At 41.7% G+C, this 23,016-nt stretch overlaps 1 protein-coding gene across 2 annotated transcripts in view; it reads left to right on the top strand.

Moving 5' to 3' along the window:
* Nucleotides 1-22,679, top strand: part of USP3 (ubiquitin specific peptidase 3) — a 41,376-nt gene extending 18,697 nt beyond the window's left edge. For both annotated transcript variants that reach the window (XM_033070414.2, XM_033070415.2), the window contains exons 4-15: nucleotides 4,234-4,317; nucleotides 5,853-5,934; nucleotides 8,046-8,128; nucleotides 8,683-8,796; nucleotides 9,470-9,583; nucleotides 14,838-14,984; nucleotides 16,817-16,923; nucleotides 17,093-17,173; nucleotides 17,853-17,971; nucleotides 18,130-18,243; nucleotides 18,360-18,427; nucleotides 19,173-22,679. In XM_033070414.2, coding sequence (XP_032926305.1) covers nucleotides 4,234-4,317; nucleotides 5,853-5,934; nucleotides 8,046-8,128; nucleotides 8,683-8,796; nucleotides 9,470-9,583; nucleotides 14,838-14,984; nucleotides 16,817-16,923; nucleotides 17,093-17,173; nucleotides 17,853-17,971; nucleotides 18,130-18,243; nucleotides 18,360-18,427; nucleotides 19,173-19,338 — 1,279 coding nt within the window. In that variant the 3' untranslated portion in view covers nucleotides 19,339-22,679. The remainder of the gene's footprint in view (nucleotides 1-4,233; nucleotides 4,318-5,852; nucleotides 5,935-8,045; nucleotides 8,129-8,682; nucleotides 8,797-9,469; nucleotides 9,584-14,837; nucleotides 14,985-16,816; nucleotides 16,924-17,092; nucleotides 17,174-17,852; nucleotides 17,972-18,129; nucleotides 18,244-18,359; nucleotides 18,428-19,172) is intronic.
* Nucleotides 22,680-23,016: the final 337 nt, after the last annotated feature.

Consider the following 23,016-nt stretch of genomic DNA (forward strand, 5'->3'; position numbering starts at 1 on the left):
TGTGGAAAGCTGGTTTCACTTTCCCAAATAATACTGAGTATTATACTGAGCAGCTGAGTTCTATGTTGTGGCTTTCTGTTTTGCTTGAATTATGCCTTGTCTTCCAGTCATTCTGAAGGTAATAATCTGTGGAGGAATTTTAGCAGGGTATTTGAAGTCTTTCATTCTATCTCCATTATGACAAATAGTGTTCCCAGCTTGCTGAGGCTTGATGAGTTAGAGCAGCAAGTCTGAGCACCCTGCTGACCTTATCCCAAACCCCTGCATGGGCTTTGCAAAATACTAGTGGCCAGACTTGGGGCTGTGGGATGTGTTAGTGACCTCAGCTGTGCTGGGGAGGGCAGGCAGCATTTGATGCAGCATTTGATCCTTTACCTTCCTTTGACCATGCCATAACCTGTCATGCAGTCTTTCCAGAGAGTATTGTTGTTTGCTTACTCAGTCCTCCTATTCAACTGCTCAGTCCTACCAGTGGAAAATTTGAGAGAATTTGTTAATGTTTTATTTATTATGAGAGTACAACTCTCTTCTTGATTCTTCAGTCACTTTTGAGACAATAGATGCAATACTAAACCCTCAGGCTAAATTATGTTTGAGACCTTAACTGCTGAGAAAAAGAGTCCTGTATCCCACTTCTTGGAAGTAATCAGCCTTTCAGTTAGTTTTAAAGTAATACATACAGAGTTTGCAAGAAGTGCCGATCCTTTTTGTCTTCAAACTAGGATAGGGTGCTTTCTCATTCTGTGTTGTTTTTTTGTGCATGAGAAGTAAAATGATACGTGTAAGAACCCCAGTTTCCTGGAAGAGGACTCTTGTAAATTGGTTTTCTCTATGCTAGTGCACAGGCAGTTGGCACTGAAGAAGAAAGGCTCCCCTGTTTATATATTTGCGTAATATGTTTCCAGACGCAGTTTGCAGCTCAGATTTCTCACCCATTGCCCTCCTTGTTATCTCTTAAAGGGGCGCAGTGATGTCAGGGGTATGTGTCTGTTCCTAGCTGGTGCAAAAATAACCAACTGTCAAGGACTTAGAAAAATTCTTTTGTAGTCTCTGTGAAGATGGTTCTTTTAAAAAAACCAGACTTACTGTGCTGGTGCCATGGACGTTGGAAAATGAGATTTCTTAGTACTATTATTTTGCATTCTACAGTCAGTGAAAATAAGAGTGGGGGGGAAAAAAAGCCTTTTATCCAGACAGTAAAACTTGAGCTTTTTGTTTACTCATATAAGGTGTTGGCATAACTAGGGAAACTTGAGTTTTCTTAATTTTTCTTATCCTTCAAATTCTTCAAATCTAGTCAGGGCTTTTAAACAGCATGAAGTTCTGTCTCTCCTGAGCACTGTAACAGCACTAAGCACTCATATTCCCAGAGCAGTGCATATATTCACTGGCTCAGTGCCACTTTCGAAGCAAATGAGGCCAGGCCTTGGAGGTAGCAGAGGCACTAAAATAGGGTGTATAGAGGAAAATGCTGTGCTAAGCCATAAAAGGGACCCTCTGCAATGTGTAGAATTTGTTCTGTGTAGTTGCTCTTAAAGCATATTGTAGAACTGCTGTATCCAAAAAAAAGTGTTTGTTAATTTGTGATAATCCCGAGGATCACAAATTAAGCAGCTATTTTGAATGCCATCTTCACATATAGGATGTACTTTCTCAGCAGTTTGCCCTTAAGGTGTTTGGGCTTAGCAAATTTAAGTTACTAAAACATAAACTACTTCTAAATCTGTTTACTTGGTTTATCCAAAATGGATTGGAGGTAATGCTGTTATTTCTAATAATATTTCTAACCCTCAGTGTTGAAAGAGAGGTGGTTTAAAAAACCTACCCATTAAAAAGAGAAATAGAAGTTTGTCTTGATTCTCAGTGAAACTTATAATTACTTTTCCAGTGTTGGAAGGACCCTGACATTTACTGATGTATTTGGGGCAAGTGCTAAAGTGGTATGTAAAAATAAGGTTCATGTGATCTTCAGGGCATGGGAGGAATGATATCATCTTTCAGCAGTAAGATCTCATAGAGGCATTCAGTAAGCTTGTATCTGCTTCCACTCCCTGCTTTCTCAGCAGTCAGCTACTTCAGCATCAGTAAAAGAGTGACTGTGCTGGTGCAGCAGAGGTGGTCCTGCTCAGGAGTCCTGTGCTGTGGATTCAGCTGCCTGGGCTCGTGTCCTGTGGGAGTGGCAAATGCAGGGGCACCTCATTAGGTCTCTGTAGGTGGCTGAAAAAAGCTGACAAGAACTACCTAAGATATGGCTGAAAAATAAGCACATTAACATTCTTCCCCCTCCCAAACTTACAGTAATTTCATGATTATAAGCCGCACCATTTTGACTAAAATTTTGGTCTGAACCCGGAAGTGCGGCTTATAATCAGGTGCAGCTTATATATGGACAAAGAATGGAAAGTTGCTGTTTTAGTTTGGAGGACAGGTGTCTGCTGAGAAAGGCAGGAGCTTCTCTTTGAAATGGAGAATGTAAACCCCCTCCCTCCAAATTATTATAGTTTTGAAATCAAGGGGCTTTCAGGCAAAGATGGGGAATTAGAAATAACAGTTCTTTACTAGGGAAATTAAAATAGAAGTACAGTACTACAAAGAAACAAACTCCAAACCCTGACAGAGTACAACCTGACCCCGTCAGGCAGGGTGTTGGTAGCAGTCCCATTAAATGGTGACTGCAGTCATCCTGCAGTGACAGATGTGGCTCAGTTGGAGCAGTGCTCCTGTACAAGGTGCAGTTTCCCTCCGGAGGTCCAGTGGTGATATGGAGAAATCCGGTTTTCCTCTGGAGTCCAGTGGAGAAAGGGGCTCTCTTAGTGTCCCAAAACCTCTGTTTTTATCTTGGTGAGAAATGTTGGGCTCTTCCCCCTGGCTGGAGCAACTTCCAATGGGATGCAGTAATTTTATCAGTCACACAGTGGGACTCAATGGCCATTAGCAGAAAATGGCTCACTGGAGGAAGGATGGTTGTGAAAAGATAAAGAACAATGCCCTACTGGTTTCAGTGGATGGCCCATTAGCAGAATACCTCCTGCAGAGATAAGGATCACTGCCCCCACCCTCAACAGATGTTGACAGAATAGCTACCTTTTATCACACTCTGTATTGTAACTCAAGACAGTTGCCGACACCCTGAGGTGTGGCTTATAATCAGGTGTGGCTTGTAATCATGAAATTACTGTACTTGATCTGTGGCCATCTTTAAAAATGAAAAAAAAAAAAAGTCTGAGTCATATTAATTTCTCTTCTTTGGGGTGAAAATCTGAACACACTGAACACAGGGACTCCATTCAGTGGCAAGGACCTTTACTTTCTCAACTCCGTAGCCTTTTCAAGAGTGTAGTGTTTGAAGTAATGCTGACAGTACTGCAAATTTGTGCAGCAAAGAGTGTTGTGAATTCCAGTTGTGCCTGAAGTCAGTAGCTTCATTAAATTAGGAAGCAAGTGTGGATCTGCTCCAGCAGAGGAATAGCCTGAGATGATGATAATGTATTTTGCATTTGAATCACTCTTGTGCCAAAGGGAGAGACATAGCTACAGTCTGTTATTAAACATATCCAAAGTTACTGTTCCTCACAGGACATGTTCACTTGCCTGCCAAAATTTGAAGCTGTAATTTGACACTTCACAGTATGTACAGAAACTGATGAGTGATGGAATAATATTTGTGGTTAAGCACGAGGTGCACGTTGCCACAGACTTCTGGCCTGACTTTGGAAAACTCAAATGATCTCTTAGTCCATCTTCCCTGGTGTTTTTTCAGTAGCACAGACTTTTATGTTTTGTATGGATCTGTTCAGCTCTTCAGGTTTCAGTGATAACTTTACAATGTTAAAACAGCTTAAAAATTAATAGAAGCTTTGTATTCTGCTTACCAGGGGTCAGTTGGTCTTTTCTGATGAAGCTGTGCGTCGACTACTGAGTCTGCTTTTTGTTACACTGTTTCAGTTTTTGCTCTGTTGGAATTCTGCGTTGGGCCTGGCAGTGCCTCATGCTTTTGATTTCTAATTAAGAACTAAACTAGGAGAAAACCTATGTAATTAGATGGTTCCTGTATCCTCTTCTGCTGGAGAGGGGTTCTTGGAGGGAATCAACCTCAGTGGGGGGTGTTGTGCTCCCCAGTTCTCCTCGTAGTCTTTCACTGGATCCCCTTGGTGCTTCCCACGTGTAGGTTTATGTGGTTTGATCTGCTTCACTGAGGTGCTTTGCATATTCTGAGAAATGTTTTTCTTGCAGTTATCGCTGTGATGATTTTGTAGTCAATGATACCAAACTGGGCCTGGTACAGAAGGTCAGAGAGCACCTACAGAACTTGGAAAAGTAAGTAGTTTGTTTGCATCCAGACTGCCGTGGGCAAACTTGTAATAGCGCATCATTTAAGTAGTATTTGTTTCATATGTGTGTATGTATCTAATTGCGTGTCTTAATCCTGTGTCTGACCCTGTGTTTAAAAACCTTTTCATCACTGAGAAGCAGAGGTGCAGAACAAATGGATTTGATGGATCATGATCATGTGTCATGTTTCTTATACAGTGAATCTTGCAGAAACAGCATATGATGATGCAGGAATTTCTACTTAAACAATAATTCCTGTCTTTTTCCATATAAATGAGAAAGAATTTTTAGAATGAAACAAATAGTGTTGTCAGAACTTTGTCAAAAAAACAGAATTAGCTTTTTTATCAGTGAAATTCAAGAAGTGCAGGTGGAAGTAGTCTTCATATTAATTGTATAGTTTGATTTGCTAACAAAAAGATTAAGAAACCTTATGAATTTGGAGCTGCACAGGAGAGACTTTTTTTCCTTTGCCTCTGTCTGGTGCTGTTCTACTGGAAGGCAGAAAATCTGATTTGGGTGATATATGTGCTGTGGCCAGTCCTGAGAGCAAAGAGTGCTTGCACAGTTGGCCTGGAAATCTTACCTAATGCCAGGGGGCAGTACATGTGCATTCGGTACTTCCAAATACATCAGAATGCCCTTGAGTCCACACAGGACTCCTGCTAAGAAATTGCTGTGATCTGGGGAAATGTCTGGATCCTCCCTGGGTTAAGCAGTGTATGGATTACTTGGTAGGACATATTAATGTTTTAATTATTTTCCATCCTCTTTTGATGGCCTTGTACATAACGAGAAGTGAATTAGAAACATCCAAGCTGTCTAACTTCTTGGGAGGTGAAAGATACAGCGCAGGCTTCCATTCTGTGTAATGGTGGTTTTGGAATGCTCGGAGGGTTTTTTAATAAAAAAGGAAAAAAAAAGGAAAAAATCTACCAACCAAACCCTGAAACAAGCTATGATTTCACAATCAAATTAGAGAGAAATCATCAGCTGGTTTAATTGAGGGGCCATTAATTTCTGTTGGTGTGCAAAAGACTAAGTGATTATTTTTGTAACTTGATGTTACACAAATGTTACAATTTCATGTATTTTTATTTAAGTAAGAGAAGTCAGCTATAATATGTAAGTGCTAACATTCCACATGTTCTTGATTTTTGATAACTTAACTGGGTCCTGATTTTTTTGAAGTTGAATTCTTAAAAACTTAGATGATTCTCCTGACAGAAGTGTTTAATTTCTTTGACCTAGGAAAAGGATGAATATTTTAGATGACAAGTAGCTGCTAATAAGACCACTCTTAAGGGCACACATCCCTGGGCAGAACATCCTGCATGAACTCCCTGTTGGGCTGTGGGGCTGTGCCCCGAGGAAGGTGCATCCAGTTGCAGACTCTGCAGCAATGGAGAGCTTGCTCACTGTCAGTGACAACTGGTGAACATGAGTTGATTTTCTCTGGTCCATTCCACACAATACATTGTTTTTGTGATAAATAACTGCTTTTAATTACTTTCCAACAGTTCAGCCTTTACATCAGACAGACATAGGAAAAGAAAACTATTGGAAAACTCGTCTCTGAACAGCAAGTTATTGAAAGTAAATGTAAGTATAACAGACCTGGTACAGTACATTCAAAGAGTTTTTGTAAACCTGCCAAGGTTTACAGTTGGCCTAGACCCAGATTCTGCTTGGTGCACTTTAGCATCTTCTGACCACACACCTAAAAAAAACCCCTTCACACAGAGGCATGGCTGATACTCTGCTGCATTTCTGGTGATGTAAACTGTGAGCTTTCCTGGGCTTTAGAACAGTTTCATGTCAAGATGGAGCTTTGCTTTTCTGCGCAGACAAGGAGGTTTTGTCTTTTTTTGGTTTTTTTATTCTTCCAAGTGCAGAATGTAAAGGAGAAGGTGCACTCTTTTGAGGGGAGGCGAAGAGTAATTGTTAGGAAAAAGATAAAAATGTTACTTTTTAAAAAAAAGCTCAGTAAAACTTGCTTTCAAGGGTAACTATGGACTTTTTTTAAGCTTTTCTTCTCCTCGTTTCATTTGCCTGCTATTTTAACTTCAGATCTGCAGGGTAGCACCCAGGAGAGGAGGATCCCAGCCCTGGCTAGATGGCTGAAGCGCTGCATCTTTTCTTCCAGACAAAAAATGTCCCAAGTCAGATGTCTCCTTTGCACAGATAGGATTAAGGGAGTTTCTTATTTTCATAATTTCTCCCAGAATCTGAGAGTTGAAGAGGGGAGATACTGACCCAGCTGTATTCAATTGTTTCATTTTCACCCTTGGGAAAACAGGGGAGAGATGGAGCAGAGCTGCTGGGCTGTGGGACAGTAGTGTCACCAAAGGGAGCTGGAGAAGGAGTTCCTTCAGCCATAGGAGTGAGAGGATGTGAATGGGATTAAGAGCCTGAGGTGGAGCAAAGCGGTTGGTTGCTGTTTGGCAGAGTCTGGAGGGCTTTAGTTACTGTAAAAAATGCACTACTGCAGTCAGTTTAGGGTTGTCTGAATGTGCTGCTGTGCTGTCCCAATCTTACAGAGATTGAGGAAGCCTGGGAGAAATAGTTTGGCTTTCTTGTTATGGCAGTACCAAGCATCATTGTCTGGAAAGCTCAAAGCCAGTAAAAACCAGAAGATAGATAAGATAGATTAGATGAGGACAAGACAGAATTAGAAAGCATGAACTAAGCTTATTTTATTCTTCCTACTCTGTGCTGTTTTGTCAGTTTTATTAATACTTCAATATTGCCTCTAACAGCAGATCATCTTTTTATTGTTGGCATGTTGAATCCTTATCTTGAAGTGCAGGGGCAATGCTCTGTGTGTTAGTGCTGTGCTGTGGCACTTGGGGCAAGAGTGAGAAAAGAATGTGCTCAGGACACTGTGGTGTTTGCACTTCAAGATACTAAAAGATAACCAGCTTTTAAATTCTGTTGGAACAATGAAGAATGCCCAGAAATTTGATGAACTTCCAGTGTGGTATTTTGTGGACAGTGGAATGTGGCCAAGTGTTGCAGATTCTAGAATCATAAATACGTTGTCCACATTTTTCTTCCCTTTCCTCCCCACCCACCCTGGAGATAATTTGACAAAAAGCAAGCTCATCTGTGGGTTCATTGTTCTAGGCTGTAAATGGTGTGTATTTTGCTTCTCTTTTTTCAACTCTTTGCCTTTTCTTTAAGGCAGTCTAACTTGACTGTTTAATTCCCAAATAAATGCTGTTGTCTTTCAAAAACCCTTATGACCACCGCAGAACCCCACTGAGACTCGGACTAGTGCTGGTGACTTAAAAACAGCCTGGAGGTGGCCACACCATGCATATTAGACATGGGAAAAGGTGGATGAGGATTAGTAGTTTCATTTTTCAAAGGCACTGTGGGGAAATTCTGTCCAGTTCTCACTGGACACTTGGAGTGTGAATATTTAACATATATACACACAAATCATTGGCAGTAAGAGCTTGTGATTAACTCTGTGTTGTCCTATTCTAGATTTATTTGCACTTCTCTTGACAGGAATGAGTAAGGAACAGTTTTCATGTCAAGATGGAGCTTCATGGCAGTTTGAGCTGCTGAGGTGGTTGCTTTGGCTTTGCAGCTGCAGTCAGTGCAGTTGGTTATTGTTCAGTTCTGTGCTGATCAACAGTGATTACTCTAGAGGGGGGAAGTGGTGGACCAGTCATAAATCTTTAACCTACCTGTTCTCATTCTAGGGGAGCACCACTGCCCTTTGTGCCACAGGCCTTCGGAACCTGGGGAACACTTGTTTCATGAATGCAATCCTGCAGTCACTCAGGTACCTTCTGCAGCTTCCCCCTCTGGGGGGATCCTGTGCTGGAGCACTGGGCAGGGCAATTTGGCAAGTTCCCACTGGACAGAAGTGTACCTGGATTTGCAGGAGTGAGTGTGCATGGGTTGATGAAGTTGTATTTGATGATGTGAGGCACATCCTGTGATGCTGCATTCCAGAGGAAACCTGCCATGTCCTGGGTAGAGCAGGAGAGTGCCCCCTCACTGCTGAGGCTGGTGAAATACATTGCCTTCCTCAGCAGAGGCAAGTCTGGGCTCTTAGGAAATGATAGCTCAGTATGGCAGGATATGTCTTGGTCAAAGCAGAGCCAAAATGTAATGATTTTTGGAAGCTGGGATGACAGTGGTATTTGCAGGTCTGCTGAGGAATTGACAAGGTATTTGCTACAGTGTTTCTTGTCTCTTGAACTTTTGTGATTGCCATCTCTTATCACTGCATGAAGTGACGTTTATGCATATCAAAGAACAAGCTCCAGAATACATAATATTCTCCTTTTTCTCTGCCCTTTAAGGATTTCATTCTTATTTCCTTTTTCCTAGTAATATTCAGCAGTTTTGCTGTTACTTCAAGGAATTGCCTGCGGTGGAGCTGAGGAATGGGAAGACAGCAGGGCGGCGAACTTACCATACCAGGAGCCAGGGGGATAACAATGTGTAAGCTGTGTGTGCCTTGTGAGCTCTGAGCTGTGCTGGAAACAGCAAGTATGGGCTGCTGGTGCCACTGGATACTTGAATATTGCACAGTTCACAGGGGACAGGGCCACAGAAGAATACTTGTCTCAAAGAAACTCGTATCACTTGTAGCTTGCCATTACAGGTCTGATGCTGCAGGTCTAGTGCTGGAGTGCGACATGTTAAATCATGTTAAGAAGTCCTCTTGATGTGTACTGCAAACATTATGCTGCTGAATTCCAGCTAAAACAGGGTCATGGGGTTGTGACTACAGGTCAACCTAGTGCGACTACTACTACTACAAAAAATTCAGGAGTAAGAGATTCACGATCTGTAGGTTGTTTGAGCAAGTGTTAAAGGGGTGACGTTAGGAGAGTCTGCACTAAAATGGCAACCAGTGTATTAGTGTTCACATGAGTCCTGAACATCTGAAACGTAATTTTTCTAAGCTGTGTGTCTTCAACATTATGGGTAGGATTTTGGACGCAAGATCTTTGAAGCTACTGGAAAAGATACCTACCCAGTTGTTACAGGCTTAACCCAGCTAATTTCTGATACTTCTGATACTGATATTTCAGGTACCACTTGAACAAGTAAAGCTCTAAGGGTTGTAACACAAACCCACCTTAAACACCAGCTCTTACTTTCTTTACAGTTCACTTGTGGAAGAATTCAGGAAGACACTCTGTGCTTTGTGGCAAGGAAGCCAAACAGCATTTAGTCCAGAATCTTTATTTTACGTTGTTTGGAAAATAATGCCAAATTTTAGGTAAGTTGTTGGTTTTTTTTAAATAACAGAATCCTTGATTGCAACCACATATAGCTGAGGTCCTACTCTAAAATGGGCTGCATCCACAGGATGTACTCTATGCAGCTTTCCATATGCCTTCAGATGTGCTTTGAAAAGGATGCTTTGATCAACAGTTTTCTGTTCATCCGCACTGCTTGCTTTTTCCTTCTACCACATAGTAACAGTGTCAGAGAGGACAAAGATCTCAAATGAAAACAGTGCTAGATGTACCTTTGAGTTAGTGCTGCGGAAGAATCAACTTGTTGGCTGGTAGGTAAGTGCCAAGTTCAGAGAGTTGACAGAACCCAGGCTTGGCTGCAATAAGAAAATGATGTAGTCAGATTGAAAGGGATACAGCACCTGCAGGCCTAAATGCAAACATACTGGTTGAAACTTCCTTGATTCTCTCAAAATACAGTAGTCACCAGCTGGATGTGATATAAGGACTATAAGAGAAAAATCCTGTGCATAATAAGCATTTTGGGCCCATACTGACAAAACAGACGATAAAGGAACAAAGGTTACCCAAGTAAACCCAAGTATCATTCCTCTCCAAGGTCTCCCTGTCCTGGCCCCCGAACCTCTTTCAAAGGAGCATTGAAACCTGTTAGGATATATTGTGATGAGAGTAAATTGCTGTCGTAGTTTAACATAATTTGGTTTTTAGTTAAGGGGAAAACCCACCAACTACTGAAGTAATTCCTATAAAAACCTTAACAGCTTCCTTCAGACCTGACAAAAGCAATCAGCTAGCTAATTTTAAATATTGACACCCTGTTAAACCACTTAAAAAACCACTTCAATATGCCTCTGTGAAATCACTGCAAGCGACATTCAGAAATGCAGAAACAGCTGAAACAAACGCCATGAGCCTCTGCAGCCACTGCATGGCAGAAACCATGTGACCAACAACAAAAAACCATTTCCTAATGCAAAACCCAAATAAAATTAACATTTTCTGTGCTATAAAATTCCACTGGAAAACAAATAAACCCATGAGCAGCACTTCTCCCAATTAAAAAATAGTGAAAGCACAGAAAAAGAACATAAAGGCACCAACATAAATTTTTAAAAAGTACTAAAAACCAAATGAGAAAAAAATTTAAACAATGCCTTAGTCTTTAGCTAAAATTCTCTTGTAAAACTCTGATGAAGATATAATTAATACATCAGACTCTTTTTCCCTATAACTCATAAAATGCATTGGAGAGGTGTAGTTTTCTAACCACAGCCATGAGCAAGAGCACCACTAGTAAAGCAAGCAGATGTCGAAGAAGCTGTGATTTGATGAAAGGCTTAAATAGAGAGAAATGAAAGTGGTGAAAAACCTTGCTCTAGGGACAGAAGATTTCTGTTTCCCAAAAATAGGCGAAGAAAATTTTTGTCTCTATACTAGAACAGCTCATTCTTAAAACTACTCCCCAGTAAATTGAAATAACTCGTAGCAGGAGTTGTGAAAAACTACCAAATGTAGGAGAGACTTTAGGATTGTAAATTTCCGGGTGGCTGCTATTTGTGAAAATTAAAACCACAAAAACTGTTTCTTGTGAAAAAGTCTACGTGACATGGCAAGAAAGATTCTTCTCCATAAGTGGACTGAAGAAAGATTATTTAAAAAGTAATAAACTTGACTGAAAATATCAAATTTTGTCTCTCTGTGTTGTTAGAAAGAAATCGAAGAAGAGCTGGAGGGAGAAATATTCTAAAGGTTTATTCTGATTTGTAACTGTTTTTCTTTTAGTTCTGATAATAAAGTTTCCTTTATACTCTTTGAAGTTTTGAGTCTGCTTTGCTCTCTACTAATCTTTATCTTGCAGCAAAAAATGAGTAATTGTAGTGAGTGCACTGGCATTTGGCCAGCACTAAACCCACTACATTAATTGGTGTGTTAAATGAAAAGCTCAGATTGGCAAACCAGAACCACTGCAGTTCTCAGTAAAGATGTTCTCTTACCTGTTACAACTCCCGCAGTGATGTGTGAATGCATGTGAACACATCTGCTCAGTGAGTAACCCAGACAACACAAATCTGCCAGTTATGTTTCATTTAGCTTGTGAGAATCAAGGAAGTTTTACAGCAGTAGTTGCAAGCAGTGACCAAAACATTATTGGCAAACAAACATCAAACATCATCCCTTAAGTCTTTGACCAGTTTCCCTCTTAGTCTTCTCTATAATTCTTGTTAGACCAACTGAGGAACCTGTTCCTTGAAGGTGCTCAAGCAGATTTTCAGCACTCTGGGTTCTATTAGAGTTTTTAAAAGAAAAGGTGCAGTTTGTTTGGGTTCTCCCTTGTCCCTTTTTATTTCCAGTTTTCTGGGACCATGTCCGTGTTTAATGGATAAGGGAACTCATAAAATCAAATGGAGAATAGAGTCAGCTACTTTTAACAGGTCTCCACTCCCACATGAGCCAGGGAGAAAATTGGAATTTATTCAGTGCTTACTTGAACCTTGTAAAAGCTAACAGTGAAATTCCAGTTGTGTCCTGTGCCCTCCTGGGAGATGGAGAGGAGGCAGATGGACATGTGGAAGAGCAGCCTGCTAGCAGCACAGCAGCGACTTTGGGTGTGCTTGTGGAGCCTGAAGTGGGTAGGGCAGGGGAGGAGCAGCTGGAAACAGGGTCAGTTGTTCTAGTCCAACAAGATTGTGAAGGAGTGTGAGTGCTGCTCTCCCTGAGGAGGGTTATAGAAGAAGCTGCTGCTGCTGCCCTCTGTGCCCCTCTGCCTCTCAGTGCAGCAGGGAGTAGGGCATGCCATTTCTAGTTACTGCAGGCACAGCTGCAGAGCCTCTGGGCTCTCCTGCTGCGGTGCACATCCTGCTCCCTGGATGCTGTTGTGCTGCATGCCAGGGCAGTTCTGCAGCCTCAAGCCAAGCTGCAAGATGTGTGTTCTGCTGATTAACTGCTGTATAAATAGTGGGCTGTATTTTCCTGGTAACTGATCCTCTTTATATCCTATCCTCTTCCCACTGGGAAAAGTAGTGTTGGGGGTGGACTTGAATTGAATTGCTTCAGGTGGATGGACATCAGTTTTGTTACACAGGCAGACTGTCAGAGTAACTCTGCTTTTTGCTGAAGGGCTTTAACGTCATAATTTATTTTAAACAGTGCATTGTCCATATCATTATGTCCTTTTAAAGATCTGCATCTATAATTATGCTTCTTAACAAATCCAAAGAATTTTCCATCTATAATTAGCATGCTTATGTGCAAGTATAAATACATGCGCTGGGAGAACAGCCAACAATGTGAACAATTCCAGAGGTTTATTTGTCGCAGAGCGAGTGTGCCAAGCTGTTCTATATAGAATTTCATGTTGAAAAGGTGTCTGAAGCAAAGACTTTCCATAAATTTAATCTTTGTCTGTTTAATGTGGTTGCTTATGTGGTTACTAAAGAAATCTGTATTCAGTAAAGTAAGCAAATCCTGTGTTACCTTAGTGACTTCAAAGCGTGCACAATTAACACGCAGCTTTGAAGCAACATTTGGTTTTGCTAGTTTGTTTTAACAGATGTGTAATTACTTTGCAACTTTGGGACAGTAAGTCCTATTTTTGGCTGTACAGGACTGTGGCCTGTTGAAGCACAGCAGTTTCTGTGTGCTGGGTTTTCAGTTGTAAAAGGTAGGCAGTGCTGCCCATGTGTCTATATACAGACTCCTTGATTTATTTTAAAGCAGCTGATATGGAAAAAAGCATTACTGTAATCCTACAAGGTGAAAATTTTTATTCTGTTTTCTCCTAGCAATACTCTGATAGGATGCATCTGTCTTCCTCACTAAGCACATCAACCTCACATTGCATATTTCTGTTGCAGTGAGTCCTTTAGCATTTCTCTTCACCTCTGGGTACTCTGCCATGAGTCTTACAGGATTTTCCTTCCCCTGAGCACTCACATTAAAAACCCATTTATTTCTCTCCCAGTCATTCCTACCTGACAGTTACTGCCAGCACTTAGGTGGGGTAGTGAGATGGAAAAGGGTAGGCCTGATGAAACAGCTTGTGAGAATGGACAAGGAGGTGGAGGGGAAGCTAGCTCTTGCTGTGTAGAGATTTCTATAGCTTAGGCCTACAATAACCTGCACATACTTATGTCAATGCTGCACAAAACTTTCAGTGTTTCACTATGTATCCTGACCTGCTTTGTCTCAGTGTGCAGCTTAATGACAAGTGCACAGCAGTTGTTTGTCAAATTTAATGCATGATTTAGCTTAAATAACTTAAAAGGCACATTTTACCCTGATAGCTTCTCTGTTCCTTTCGGTAAGGTTTGTTAGTGGTGAAATAATAATAGTGATTGAGCAGCATTGCTGCTGATGGCACAGCACATGTTAGACTGGAACCCTGTCCTACCAAATCCAAGTGCTGAAGAGATGCTCTGAATACCCCATTACCTCTGTCTCTCAGAAAAAATGAGTTATGCAGGGAAGGTGTGCAACTCCAAGCGTGGCTGTAGACCTTGTCCTAGAAGAAATGGTGCTCTCATCTAATTATTTCAGACTTCGTATTGATGCTGAAAGATACGTGTCCCAAACAAACCTAAATTCCTGCCTTTTCTAAGGAGGGGACTAAACAGAAAAACACTTGTACCTGCCAAATTGAGTGGGATCAGTGACTGAATGAGAACCACTGAGAAATACTGACTCTGCGCCCCACATGAACAATAGATTTTGTGGTGTCTTTCTTTTGAATTTTACCAGGTTTGAGATTACAATATATGGACCCCTAATCTGTGGCAGATTCAAAGTGGGACAAATAGTGCCCTATCTGAATGAGATTTGAAGCAGTTCTGCTGAGGCACAATTCAGCCATAGTCAGTACCAAAGGAGATGGAGGGGAAGCCACTGCCATGCCCTGTGTAGTTCAGCCAGACACAGTCCTGGGGTGCCCCTGGCCACAGGGGTGCAGCTCTGGTAGGCCTGGCTGTGAGCACATGGCAGGTGTCTGCTGCTCCCTGCTGTTTTCTCTTCCTGTCTGAACTGTATATTAAAGGTTTCACTCTCACAAGAGGTGTGCAGAGAGCATAAGATGCAAAGGACCAGAATCACTGAATTTGTCAGGACATTGCTGTGCCTTTCCAGAGGATACTTGGTAAACTTTCTTGGTACCAGGTGCATATGGGAAGTCTGCTCAGATTATGCTATGATTAAAAAAACAAAAGTTTTTTTCCTGTGACCCTGGTGCTTGCTGTGTGTTGCCACTAAAGCAATTTTGTTGTTGTTTCCTTTTCTCTTAAGGGGATACCAGCAACAGGATGCCCACGAGTTTATGCGTTACCTTTTGGACCATCTACACCTGGAACTCCAGGGTGGCTTCAACGGTGTTTCACGTTCAGTAATCTTGCAAGAAAATTCCAACCTATCTGCAAGCAACAAATGTTGCATGTAAGAAGTGGTTTTTAATTTCTTCAAAGCCTTCATGCCTTTGCATGGGTCTGCATGTGGTGGCTCTGAAATTTCAGGTTCAGGGTGACTTGTTTTAAGTTTTCTTCTGGGCTTCTAACTTTAGGCAGTGCAAAACTGCAGGTTATAAAGATGAGCATTGTGTAGGATCTGTGTCCTTTCAGAAGGAGATGTCTTACTTAGATCAACAGTTTTCATAGGTGTGAGTGAACATACAGGCTAAATTGTAAAGGCATTTCAATTCACTAGTCTTTCAGAAATAAAAAACTGTATTTTTCTATACCCCATAGAATTCTCTCTTCTCCCCAGACAATGCCATTGTTTCAGGGTGATAGAATGCTGCGGGAGTGAAAATGACGGACAAGGATTTTGGTATTTCAGTTGTCAGCAGACCTCCTGGATTAATGACTGAGTAGTGCAGTTATAACTTGAAGTCAGTTTTCCTGCAGATGATCTTTTGTATTACTTGACAGTTACAGTTGGTGCATTTTTCCTGCATAATTTTGATTTTCATGCTACTGTGTGCCTTGAAACAGGTGTAATTTGCATGTTTCACTCCTCTTTCTGTACTTCTTAAAATGCTGTTTTTTCTGACCTCTGTCCTAGCTGTGTTTTCTCTCAGATTGGAACTCTCAGAGACAGAAAACCTTTTATTTGCTTCAGGAAAGAAACTTGTCAGATCACCCTGCACAAGTCCTTGATTTCCTACAGAAAACCTGAGTTTGAGTTTTCCCTTCTATACTGATTAGGACAGAGTAAGCAGGCCTGAGATGCAGGGTTTTATAGATGCTTTGTTAGGGAAAGCCTAGCATTCGGACTTTGCTCTTTACTGCATTTATGTTGTGTTGCTGATGCTTAAAAATCCCCCAGAAGAATCTTAAAATATTTTTAGAATTGACATTTATTTGAAATCTAAACCAATTCTGTTTTGTTAATATTTTGAATGTCAAAATCCAAGGAGAATTTAACCTTTGTTCACCTGTCTAGTGTAAATTTGTCTTGAGAAGGGCTGTTCAAATGCACAGTGATGTGGTAAGCTGCCCTTCTGGCCAGGGTACTTTACTGCTTCCAGTAAAGTAATAAATAGGCTGTGAATGCTCTCTTCTTGTGCACCAGTGCATTTGAGCAACTGTTTCCTCCTGCTCAGGAAGCAGTCAGATGAGCTGTAAAAGGTAGGTGGAGTGCAGGCAAGGAACGCAGGTTTCTGCAAGCCTTAGTGTCGGGTCGTAACAATAACTTAAATTTTTTTTGTGTGTTTTTTAAGTTGGACTATGAGAAGCAGGCCCATTACATAATCTGCTAAAAAAATTACTTAGGAGAGAAATGAAAGCTTAGAGAACAATGCTGATCTTGCACATTGTTTATCCTGTCTTAATGCAACTTAAGCTGTCCTTGGCAGTGAAGTGCAGAAATCTGCTCAAAGAAGTCAAAAACACATGTAAGAAAGGGTGTAGAGTTAAAACATAAATATGCTTGACCTACCTAAGAAGAAAGAATTTTTTTTTTTTTTTTTTCAGATAAAGGCTTAATTACAGGGTTAAAATCCTGGACCTTTGTAAGCATCAGGGACAGCTCCACCCAACTGCACCACAACACTGACAGTTTGAGCATCTGCTTAGAACCCCCCAATGCACCCTTTCCTTAGGTCCAAGATGAAGCTGTGTAGACACCACAGGTGTTATGTGTCCCTGGGCAGCTGCAGGGCCAGTTCTGCCTGGAGCACCCAGTCCCTGTTCATCAGCAGATGGGAGCACCAAACATGGGACAGGTGCTGGGAACCTGCTGACTGTACTTCTCTGATGTGGTTTGTCTAGAAATGGAGCATCTACTGTTGTCACTGCCATTTTTGGAGGCATTCTTCAAAATGAAGTCAACTGCCTAATATGTGGGACTGAATCTAGAAAGTTTGACCCATTCCTAGGTAAGGTGCTGCCTCTTGTGTTCCAAATACTGTCTGACTTAGAGCAGAAAAGTAAATCTGAAGCTTGACATATTTAGATGTCACATGACAGACCCAGAGTTTCAGCCTGAAAAGACCAGGCATTGTTCTATTCAGCCCTGATTTGTTTTTTAAATCATTGCTTTTCTAGACCTTTCGCTAGATATTCCAAGTCAGTTCAGAAATAAACGTACTAAAAGCCAAGAGAGTGGACCAATGTGCACGCTACGAGGTAAGAGCAATTGCCTGACGAAATCATCCCGGACCTGTGAGGATTTTCTTTCTAGTCACAGCATTGCTAATGTACTTCACTCTTCTCAGCCGCTGATCTGCAGTGTTGCCTGTGGGTGTTTGCTGAGGCTCTGTCCTTGGAAGCATGGACCGTGCCCACACTGAGGGTGGCTCCTGGGGGTTCTGCATTTAAACCACATCAACGCAGTCCAGCAGATCAGGCAGCAGTGCTGTTGCAGACATTGATTTCTACAGGATGGTAGTTTTTACAGATGTGTGAAGAGACTTGCTGAAAATCATGAAATATTCAACAAAACCCTGTTGTTGTGTCTGGTCTCTTTGTATCTAAAGCCAAACAAGCTTTAAAAGTTGAATATTCTATGTTAGAAAGCAATTTATCTTTATTTGAAAGCAGTTGTGCTGAATGTTGGATGGAATCTTGTTTGGAGGATGGAGATTTTGTGAATGCCTGTTTTTTTCTTTCGAACTACTTTTAGCTGCTTTCAGGAACAGGGAAGGTTGCATGTTACAACATGTTATTGTACTAAAACATTATTACACTGCTTTTTTGCTGCTCAGATGGATACAACTAGAATGGCTGCAGCAGATGAGCGCACCTTATTACTGTATTTGTTGTATTTCATGCTACAAAAATGACTTGATGTATCTGCTATTCCTAGATTGTCTTCGCAGTTTTACAGACCTGGAAGAACTTGATGAGACAGAGCTGTACATGTGTCACAAATGCAAAAAGAAACAGAAGTCCACCAAAAAATTCTGGATTCAGAAACTACCAAAGGTTTGTATAAGCATGAGAAATAACAGTGTGACAAAATGTGAAAGGAAATAATGGTTCAACCATGACCTCTCCTTCCCCATGGCTATTGCAGTGTCCAGCACCGAGTTCAGCAGTTCAACCCCCTGCTCTAAGACACCTTTTGTAATGTCTCCCTACAGGTGCTATGCTTACACTTGAAACGCTTTCACTGGACAGCTTATCTGAGAAACAAGGTTGATACCTATGTTGAGTTTCCCTTGCGAGGCCTAGACATGAAATGCTACTTGTTAGAGGTAAGAAAACCTACTGATGCTTCCTGCAGGAATTTGTTCCGTGACGTATGTTTTTATTACAAACTACAGTAGGTGCTACTGAGATTTGAAGAGTTTTCTGTTTTTTCCTACCACAGCCTGAGAACAGTGGCCCAGAGAGCTGCCTGTATGACCTCGTGGCTGTGGTTGTGCATCATGGCTCAGGGTGAGTACATGGATTCAGCCTGTGTTCCTGGCACACACCTTCTCCCATTTAGGTACATGCAGAGTTTATGAAGGGGTTTCTTCTCTCTAGGGCCTCTATTTTAATTGGGGGAAATAAGCTGTAGTTTATAAACTGGCAGGGAGCTAAGGTGAATTAATTTTGATAGATCAAATAGAGTGGGGCCTGTGAATGCCTCCTGGAAGTCTTTGAGGTTAATGACTACATGTGTGAAATGAAATGAAAATAATCTAGTGCCTCTGTTAATGAGAAACCCTAAACCAAGAGGAGGAGTCAGGGGACCTTCCAGAAATTAATGCCTCATTTTGGAATTCTTACGACAAAACAGGACTATTCTTTCCTCTTCTAATTCATGCTGGAAGGTACATTTGCATTTATGCTCAAGAACTGTGTGAGCACGCTTGGAACAACTGCAGCCCAAAGATGTGCATGGTGAAAGAGATCATCACTGTTGCCTTTCCTGCCACAGCAGTGAAGGCTTACAGGCACGCCCTAGGGCTGTTGCTGTGCATATTTGGAAGTAAAGTTACTGGGAGTCTTGTTAACTTTTACCAGCCTTGACCAGATCTGGTGAGAGTAACAGTAGAAGGGACAAGAGTGTGTTCTTATAGAACTTTAATTTGGAGAACTTTGAGCCCCACAGCTTTGAAAGAGAAGCATGTGCTGTGCAGGGCTGTGAGGTGCCCCAGGGAAGTGTGTCCTGACCTGTTCCTCTGCCTGCCCACAGCGTTGGCTCTGGCCACTACACGGCGTACGCGGCGCACGAGGGCCGCTGGTTCCACTTCAACGACAGCACTGTGACCCTGACGGACGAGGAGACTGTGGGCAAGGCTAAGGCCTACATCCTCTTCTACGTGGAGCGCCAAGCCAAGCCTGGAGCAGAGAAACTTTAATACCTCCTTTGCATTCTTACTTACCAAGTCCACCGGACAAACATTTCCATTTTTTCCATAAATACTTGATCCAAGATTTATTAATTTCATTGTGCACTTTGCAATTTCCTCTTGTGGGTTTTGTTTTGTTGTGTCAATGGTAGCATTTGACTTACTGAACTTGGACACAAACTAACTTTTTTTTAGTTATACCAGAAAACCTCAGCAGATTTTGATTTGCTGCTTTAGTTGTGATAACTCAGTTTTTATATATATAGTTTCATTAAATAGTTGACTTTTTTATATTAATTTTTTCAGTTCTCACTTTCTAAAGGCACATTTACATCAAAGAAACTCTGTCCTCCTTACAAGCAAGATAAATGTGCTTTTGATCATGAAGAGCAATACAACTTTGTGCTGTTCTCAGTCCTGTTACGTAGAAATTATTTAGTCTCTTTATATCAAGAAATTGTTTGCACGTACTATTTTCCCTCATGCAAGAAACTTAAACAGTGACCTCTGACCAATCATCCTTTGTCTGCAGAAGAGAGGTGATGTGGCATCATTAAATAGACCAGGTAATTGCTGCTATATTGGTGTGTATTCAGGCTGGTGACTTTCAGGATTCATTGTAAATAAACGGTTCAGTTCTATCAATACTGGAATTTAATTCAAGTTCTGCTCAGATTTGCTCTGCCCCCTGCCCCCTTCAGATTTAAAACAATTATCTTATGGTTTTTTAACTGTACCTAAATTGCATTAGACATCTCTTGGTTTAGACTGTCATCCTAAAATTTGATCAGGATCATTTATGTACTTGAAAGCTGGGGAGACTTGCTGGCAGTAGAATCCTAAGTAGAACCCCTTAGTTCCTGGTGGGAGTTAGCCCCAGGGATTGGGGTTTGTGAGAACAGGCTTAGGTCTAAATGCAGCTCTCTTCCATGGCTACAGTCCACTTGGAAGCAGTAGACGATGTTGCAGGTGCTTTGCTAGAATTGTTACCAGTTCAAATGCAAACTCAAGAGGATGCTCAGTGTCACACAGCAGAGCCCGCAGAGGAGAGGTGCCAAGCCAAGTGCTTGTGACTGGAGCAGACTCAGGGAGCCTGAACTCGGGGAGCTCCTGTGGCATTTATCACTGGTCCAGGGTGCATTTTTCTTCAGTCTCTAGGTGAACACTGGGGCCATGGTGCAGTTTCTAAAACCTGGCTACATAATGGAGAAAGACTATGCTAAAAAAACCCAAACCAGTTTTAGCTCTACTGCTGATGAGTGGAAGTCAGGTACTATAAGGGGAAAGACAGACAGGAAAATACAGCAAAAGCCAGGAATCTGATAGAAAACATAAATTGGAAAAATACTGCATTTCAGATCTGTTCCCCCAGTCTGTCTTAGCTGGCTCTCCTGTGCCAAGCAAGGAGCTGGGCACGCCCCTGAAAGCTCAGTAAGAGGAGAATACAGTTCATGGAGAGTCCCACCACCAAAGCAGCAGCTCTTAGTTGTGTTAGCAGAAAATGCAGTTGTGTGAAACACACAAGAACTCCAGCTGTGATAATGCCCCCAAAGGAAACGGGAGGGCTGGAGTGGAGCCCAGAGCAGCCAAAGGCACAGGGAGTGCACAGCAGGGCCGTGCCCTGGGCTCCTGCTGGCTGTACACAGGCCAAGGTAAGGACAAATCACAGTCACAACTTTGGTACAGGGCCACTCTTCACAACTTTGTCACAGCATCTTAAACCAGGAAAGGGAGAAGTTGGTTTAATCTAAAAGTGCAGAAATTGTTCAGCGTAACTAATGGATTTTGAATATGTACACAGGTTAAGACTACAAAGTTATTATTTGATATAGTGACAGTTACAAGGATGTTGTCTTTTGCTTAAGTTGAATAGTAAATAGAACTTGTCATTGCTTTAAACTGTAGATGGTTTGTCACCTTCCCTTCCTTACAGGCAGAGCCTTTCTTCTAATCAACGAGAATAGGTTGCTGATCCTTACACCAGCAGAAACCAGGGCAGGTAAAGCACTGTACCACATTGCTGCCCTTCCTCACAGGGAGCAGCACGAGATGCCACCTCTAGCTGTGTTTTCTCTGCATGCTGCTTGTACTGGATTGCCTTTGAGAATGCCAAGCTTAAAATAAACAACTCTCTCTGGGCCAGCAACAGTTTTAACTTACAGTAGTCAGATGTATGCTGTGTTCTTGCAAAACAGTGATGTAAATGTGCCTTTCTGCATTTTTAGAAATTCAAATTTGTAATCTTCAACATTCACTTATTTCAGTCAGCTTCTTGTCAGCAATTGTTTGGGTCAGAGTTATGTTCTCACTTGAGCATTTTCTTTCAGTCCCTTTGCTGTGTCCCACACAGCTCCTGGGCAGTGGTGTCTCCAGCAGGGCCATGTGGGGCTGCTGGGGAACGCGATGCAATCACAGCAGGCTGTCCTTGCAGCAGGTGCTGCTCAGGACTCAGCCATATGCTTTGCTGGAACATTGTAAATCCTTTCCTAATTTAACTTTCTCCCACTGCAAACCCAGATGGACAGTATGAACAGTTTGTTGTGGCAACACAAGTATTTCTCTTCCTGGTGGAGAACTTTGCTTATCCACTGTATTCTATTCAGTGTGGTGTCAAAAAAAAAAAGTAACTGAGCACTGAACCAGTAACATATACTGCACCTGGCCTAATACTACCTTTTTAACCTAGCTTGTATATCCTATATTTATCTACTAGCTTGTGGGGGGGGGAATATCTCTTTCATTTAAGCCAAATGTTTCTTTTCTACTTACTGCTCATCATAGTACACACTAGTTGGCAAGAATTTTTTTTCTTGCTTGAGACTGCTCTGCAAGCAGCAACTGCTCTCTACAGTTCAGAGACTTGCATCTTTTTCACCAAAATGTGTCCAATCAAAGATTGTCCTTTCATTAGTGTTTGTTTAGCCACATATACAACTGGAGCCAAGATTTATGTCAATCAAAACTGCAAAATGTCCAGCTCCTTAATGTCAGCAAGAGAGGGGAGTTTAAAAGTTTGAGACAGGCAGGGACAGTGGACTTGTATCAAAAGCAGGAGGCCATTTCTGAAGATTTTACTAAATCATTGGGAAGTGTAACACGTGGTGTTCAGAGGTTCCCCCAGCAGTGTTTCATTACTGATGTGTCTGTGTCTTACTGATGAGGTAATGGGCACCCTGACAGCTGATTCCAACGTGCTTTAGGATATTCTCAAGTACTGTAGTGCCATAGCTGTAATTGTTTACCATTAAACTCTTGTGTGTAATTTTCAGTGAGGATTACTGACTGTGCTCATCTTGTGTGTTTCTGGAGCATTTCCAGGATGAATGTGAATTATATTTCATCACACAGTATGTTTATGGAAAATGTGCCATTAAAGTGTCTCCTTTCCTTAGAAAATGAAACTTCTCTTGTCCTTCCACAGGCTTTCAGAACATCAGTGTCAGTCCTCTGAACAGAAGTGGCAGAGTGCTGTACCTTGTTCTGGGGAAAAAAAATGAAGCAATTGCAGTGCTCCTAGCTCTGTAACACCTCTACCAAACTTAGTACCTAACCCCAAAGAGGACCTGCCATTCCATTTTAAATGCCTTGTCATCCTGCTGCTGTTAATTTTTATGTCAGATTGTGGTGTGTCCCCTCTGTCTGGCAAGAGTAGATCCTGACATCCTTGTCATTCAACTTTGCTGGATT

Source organism: Catharus ustulatus, chromosome 12 (assembly GCF_009819885.2).
Source record: "Catharus ustulatus isolate bCatUst1 chromosome 12, bCatUst1.pri.v2, whole genome shotgun sequence".
Classification (NCBI taxonomy): Eukaryota; Metazoa; Chordata; class Aves; order Passeriformes; family Turdidae; genus Catharus; species Catharus ustulatus.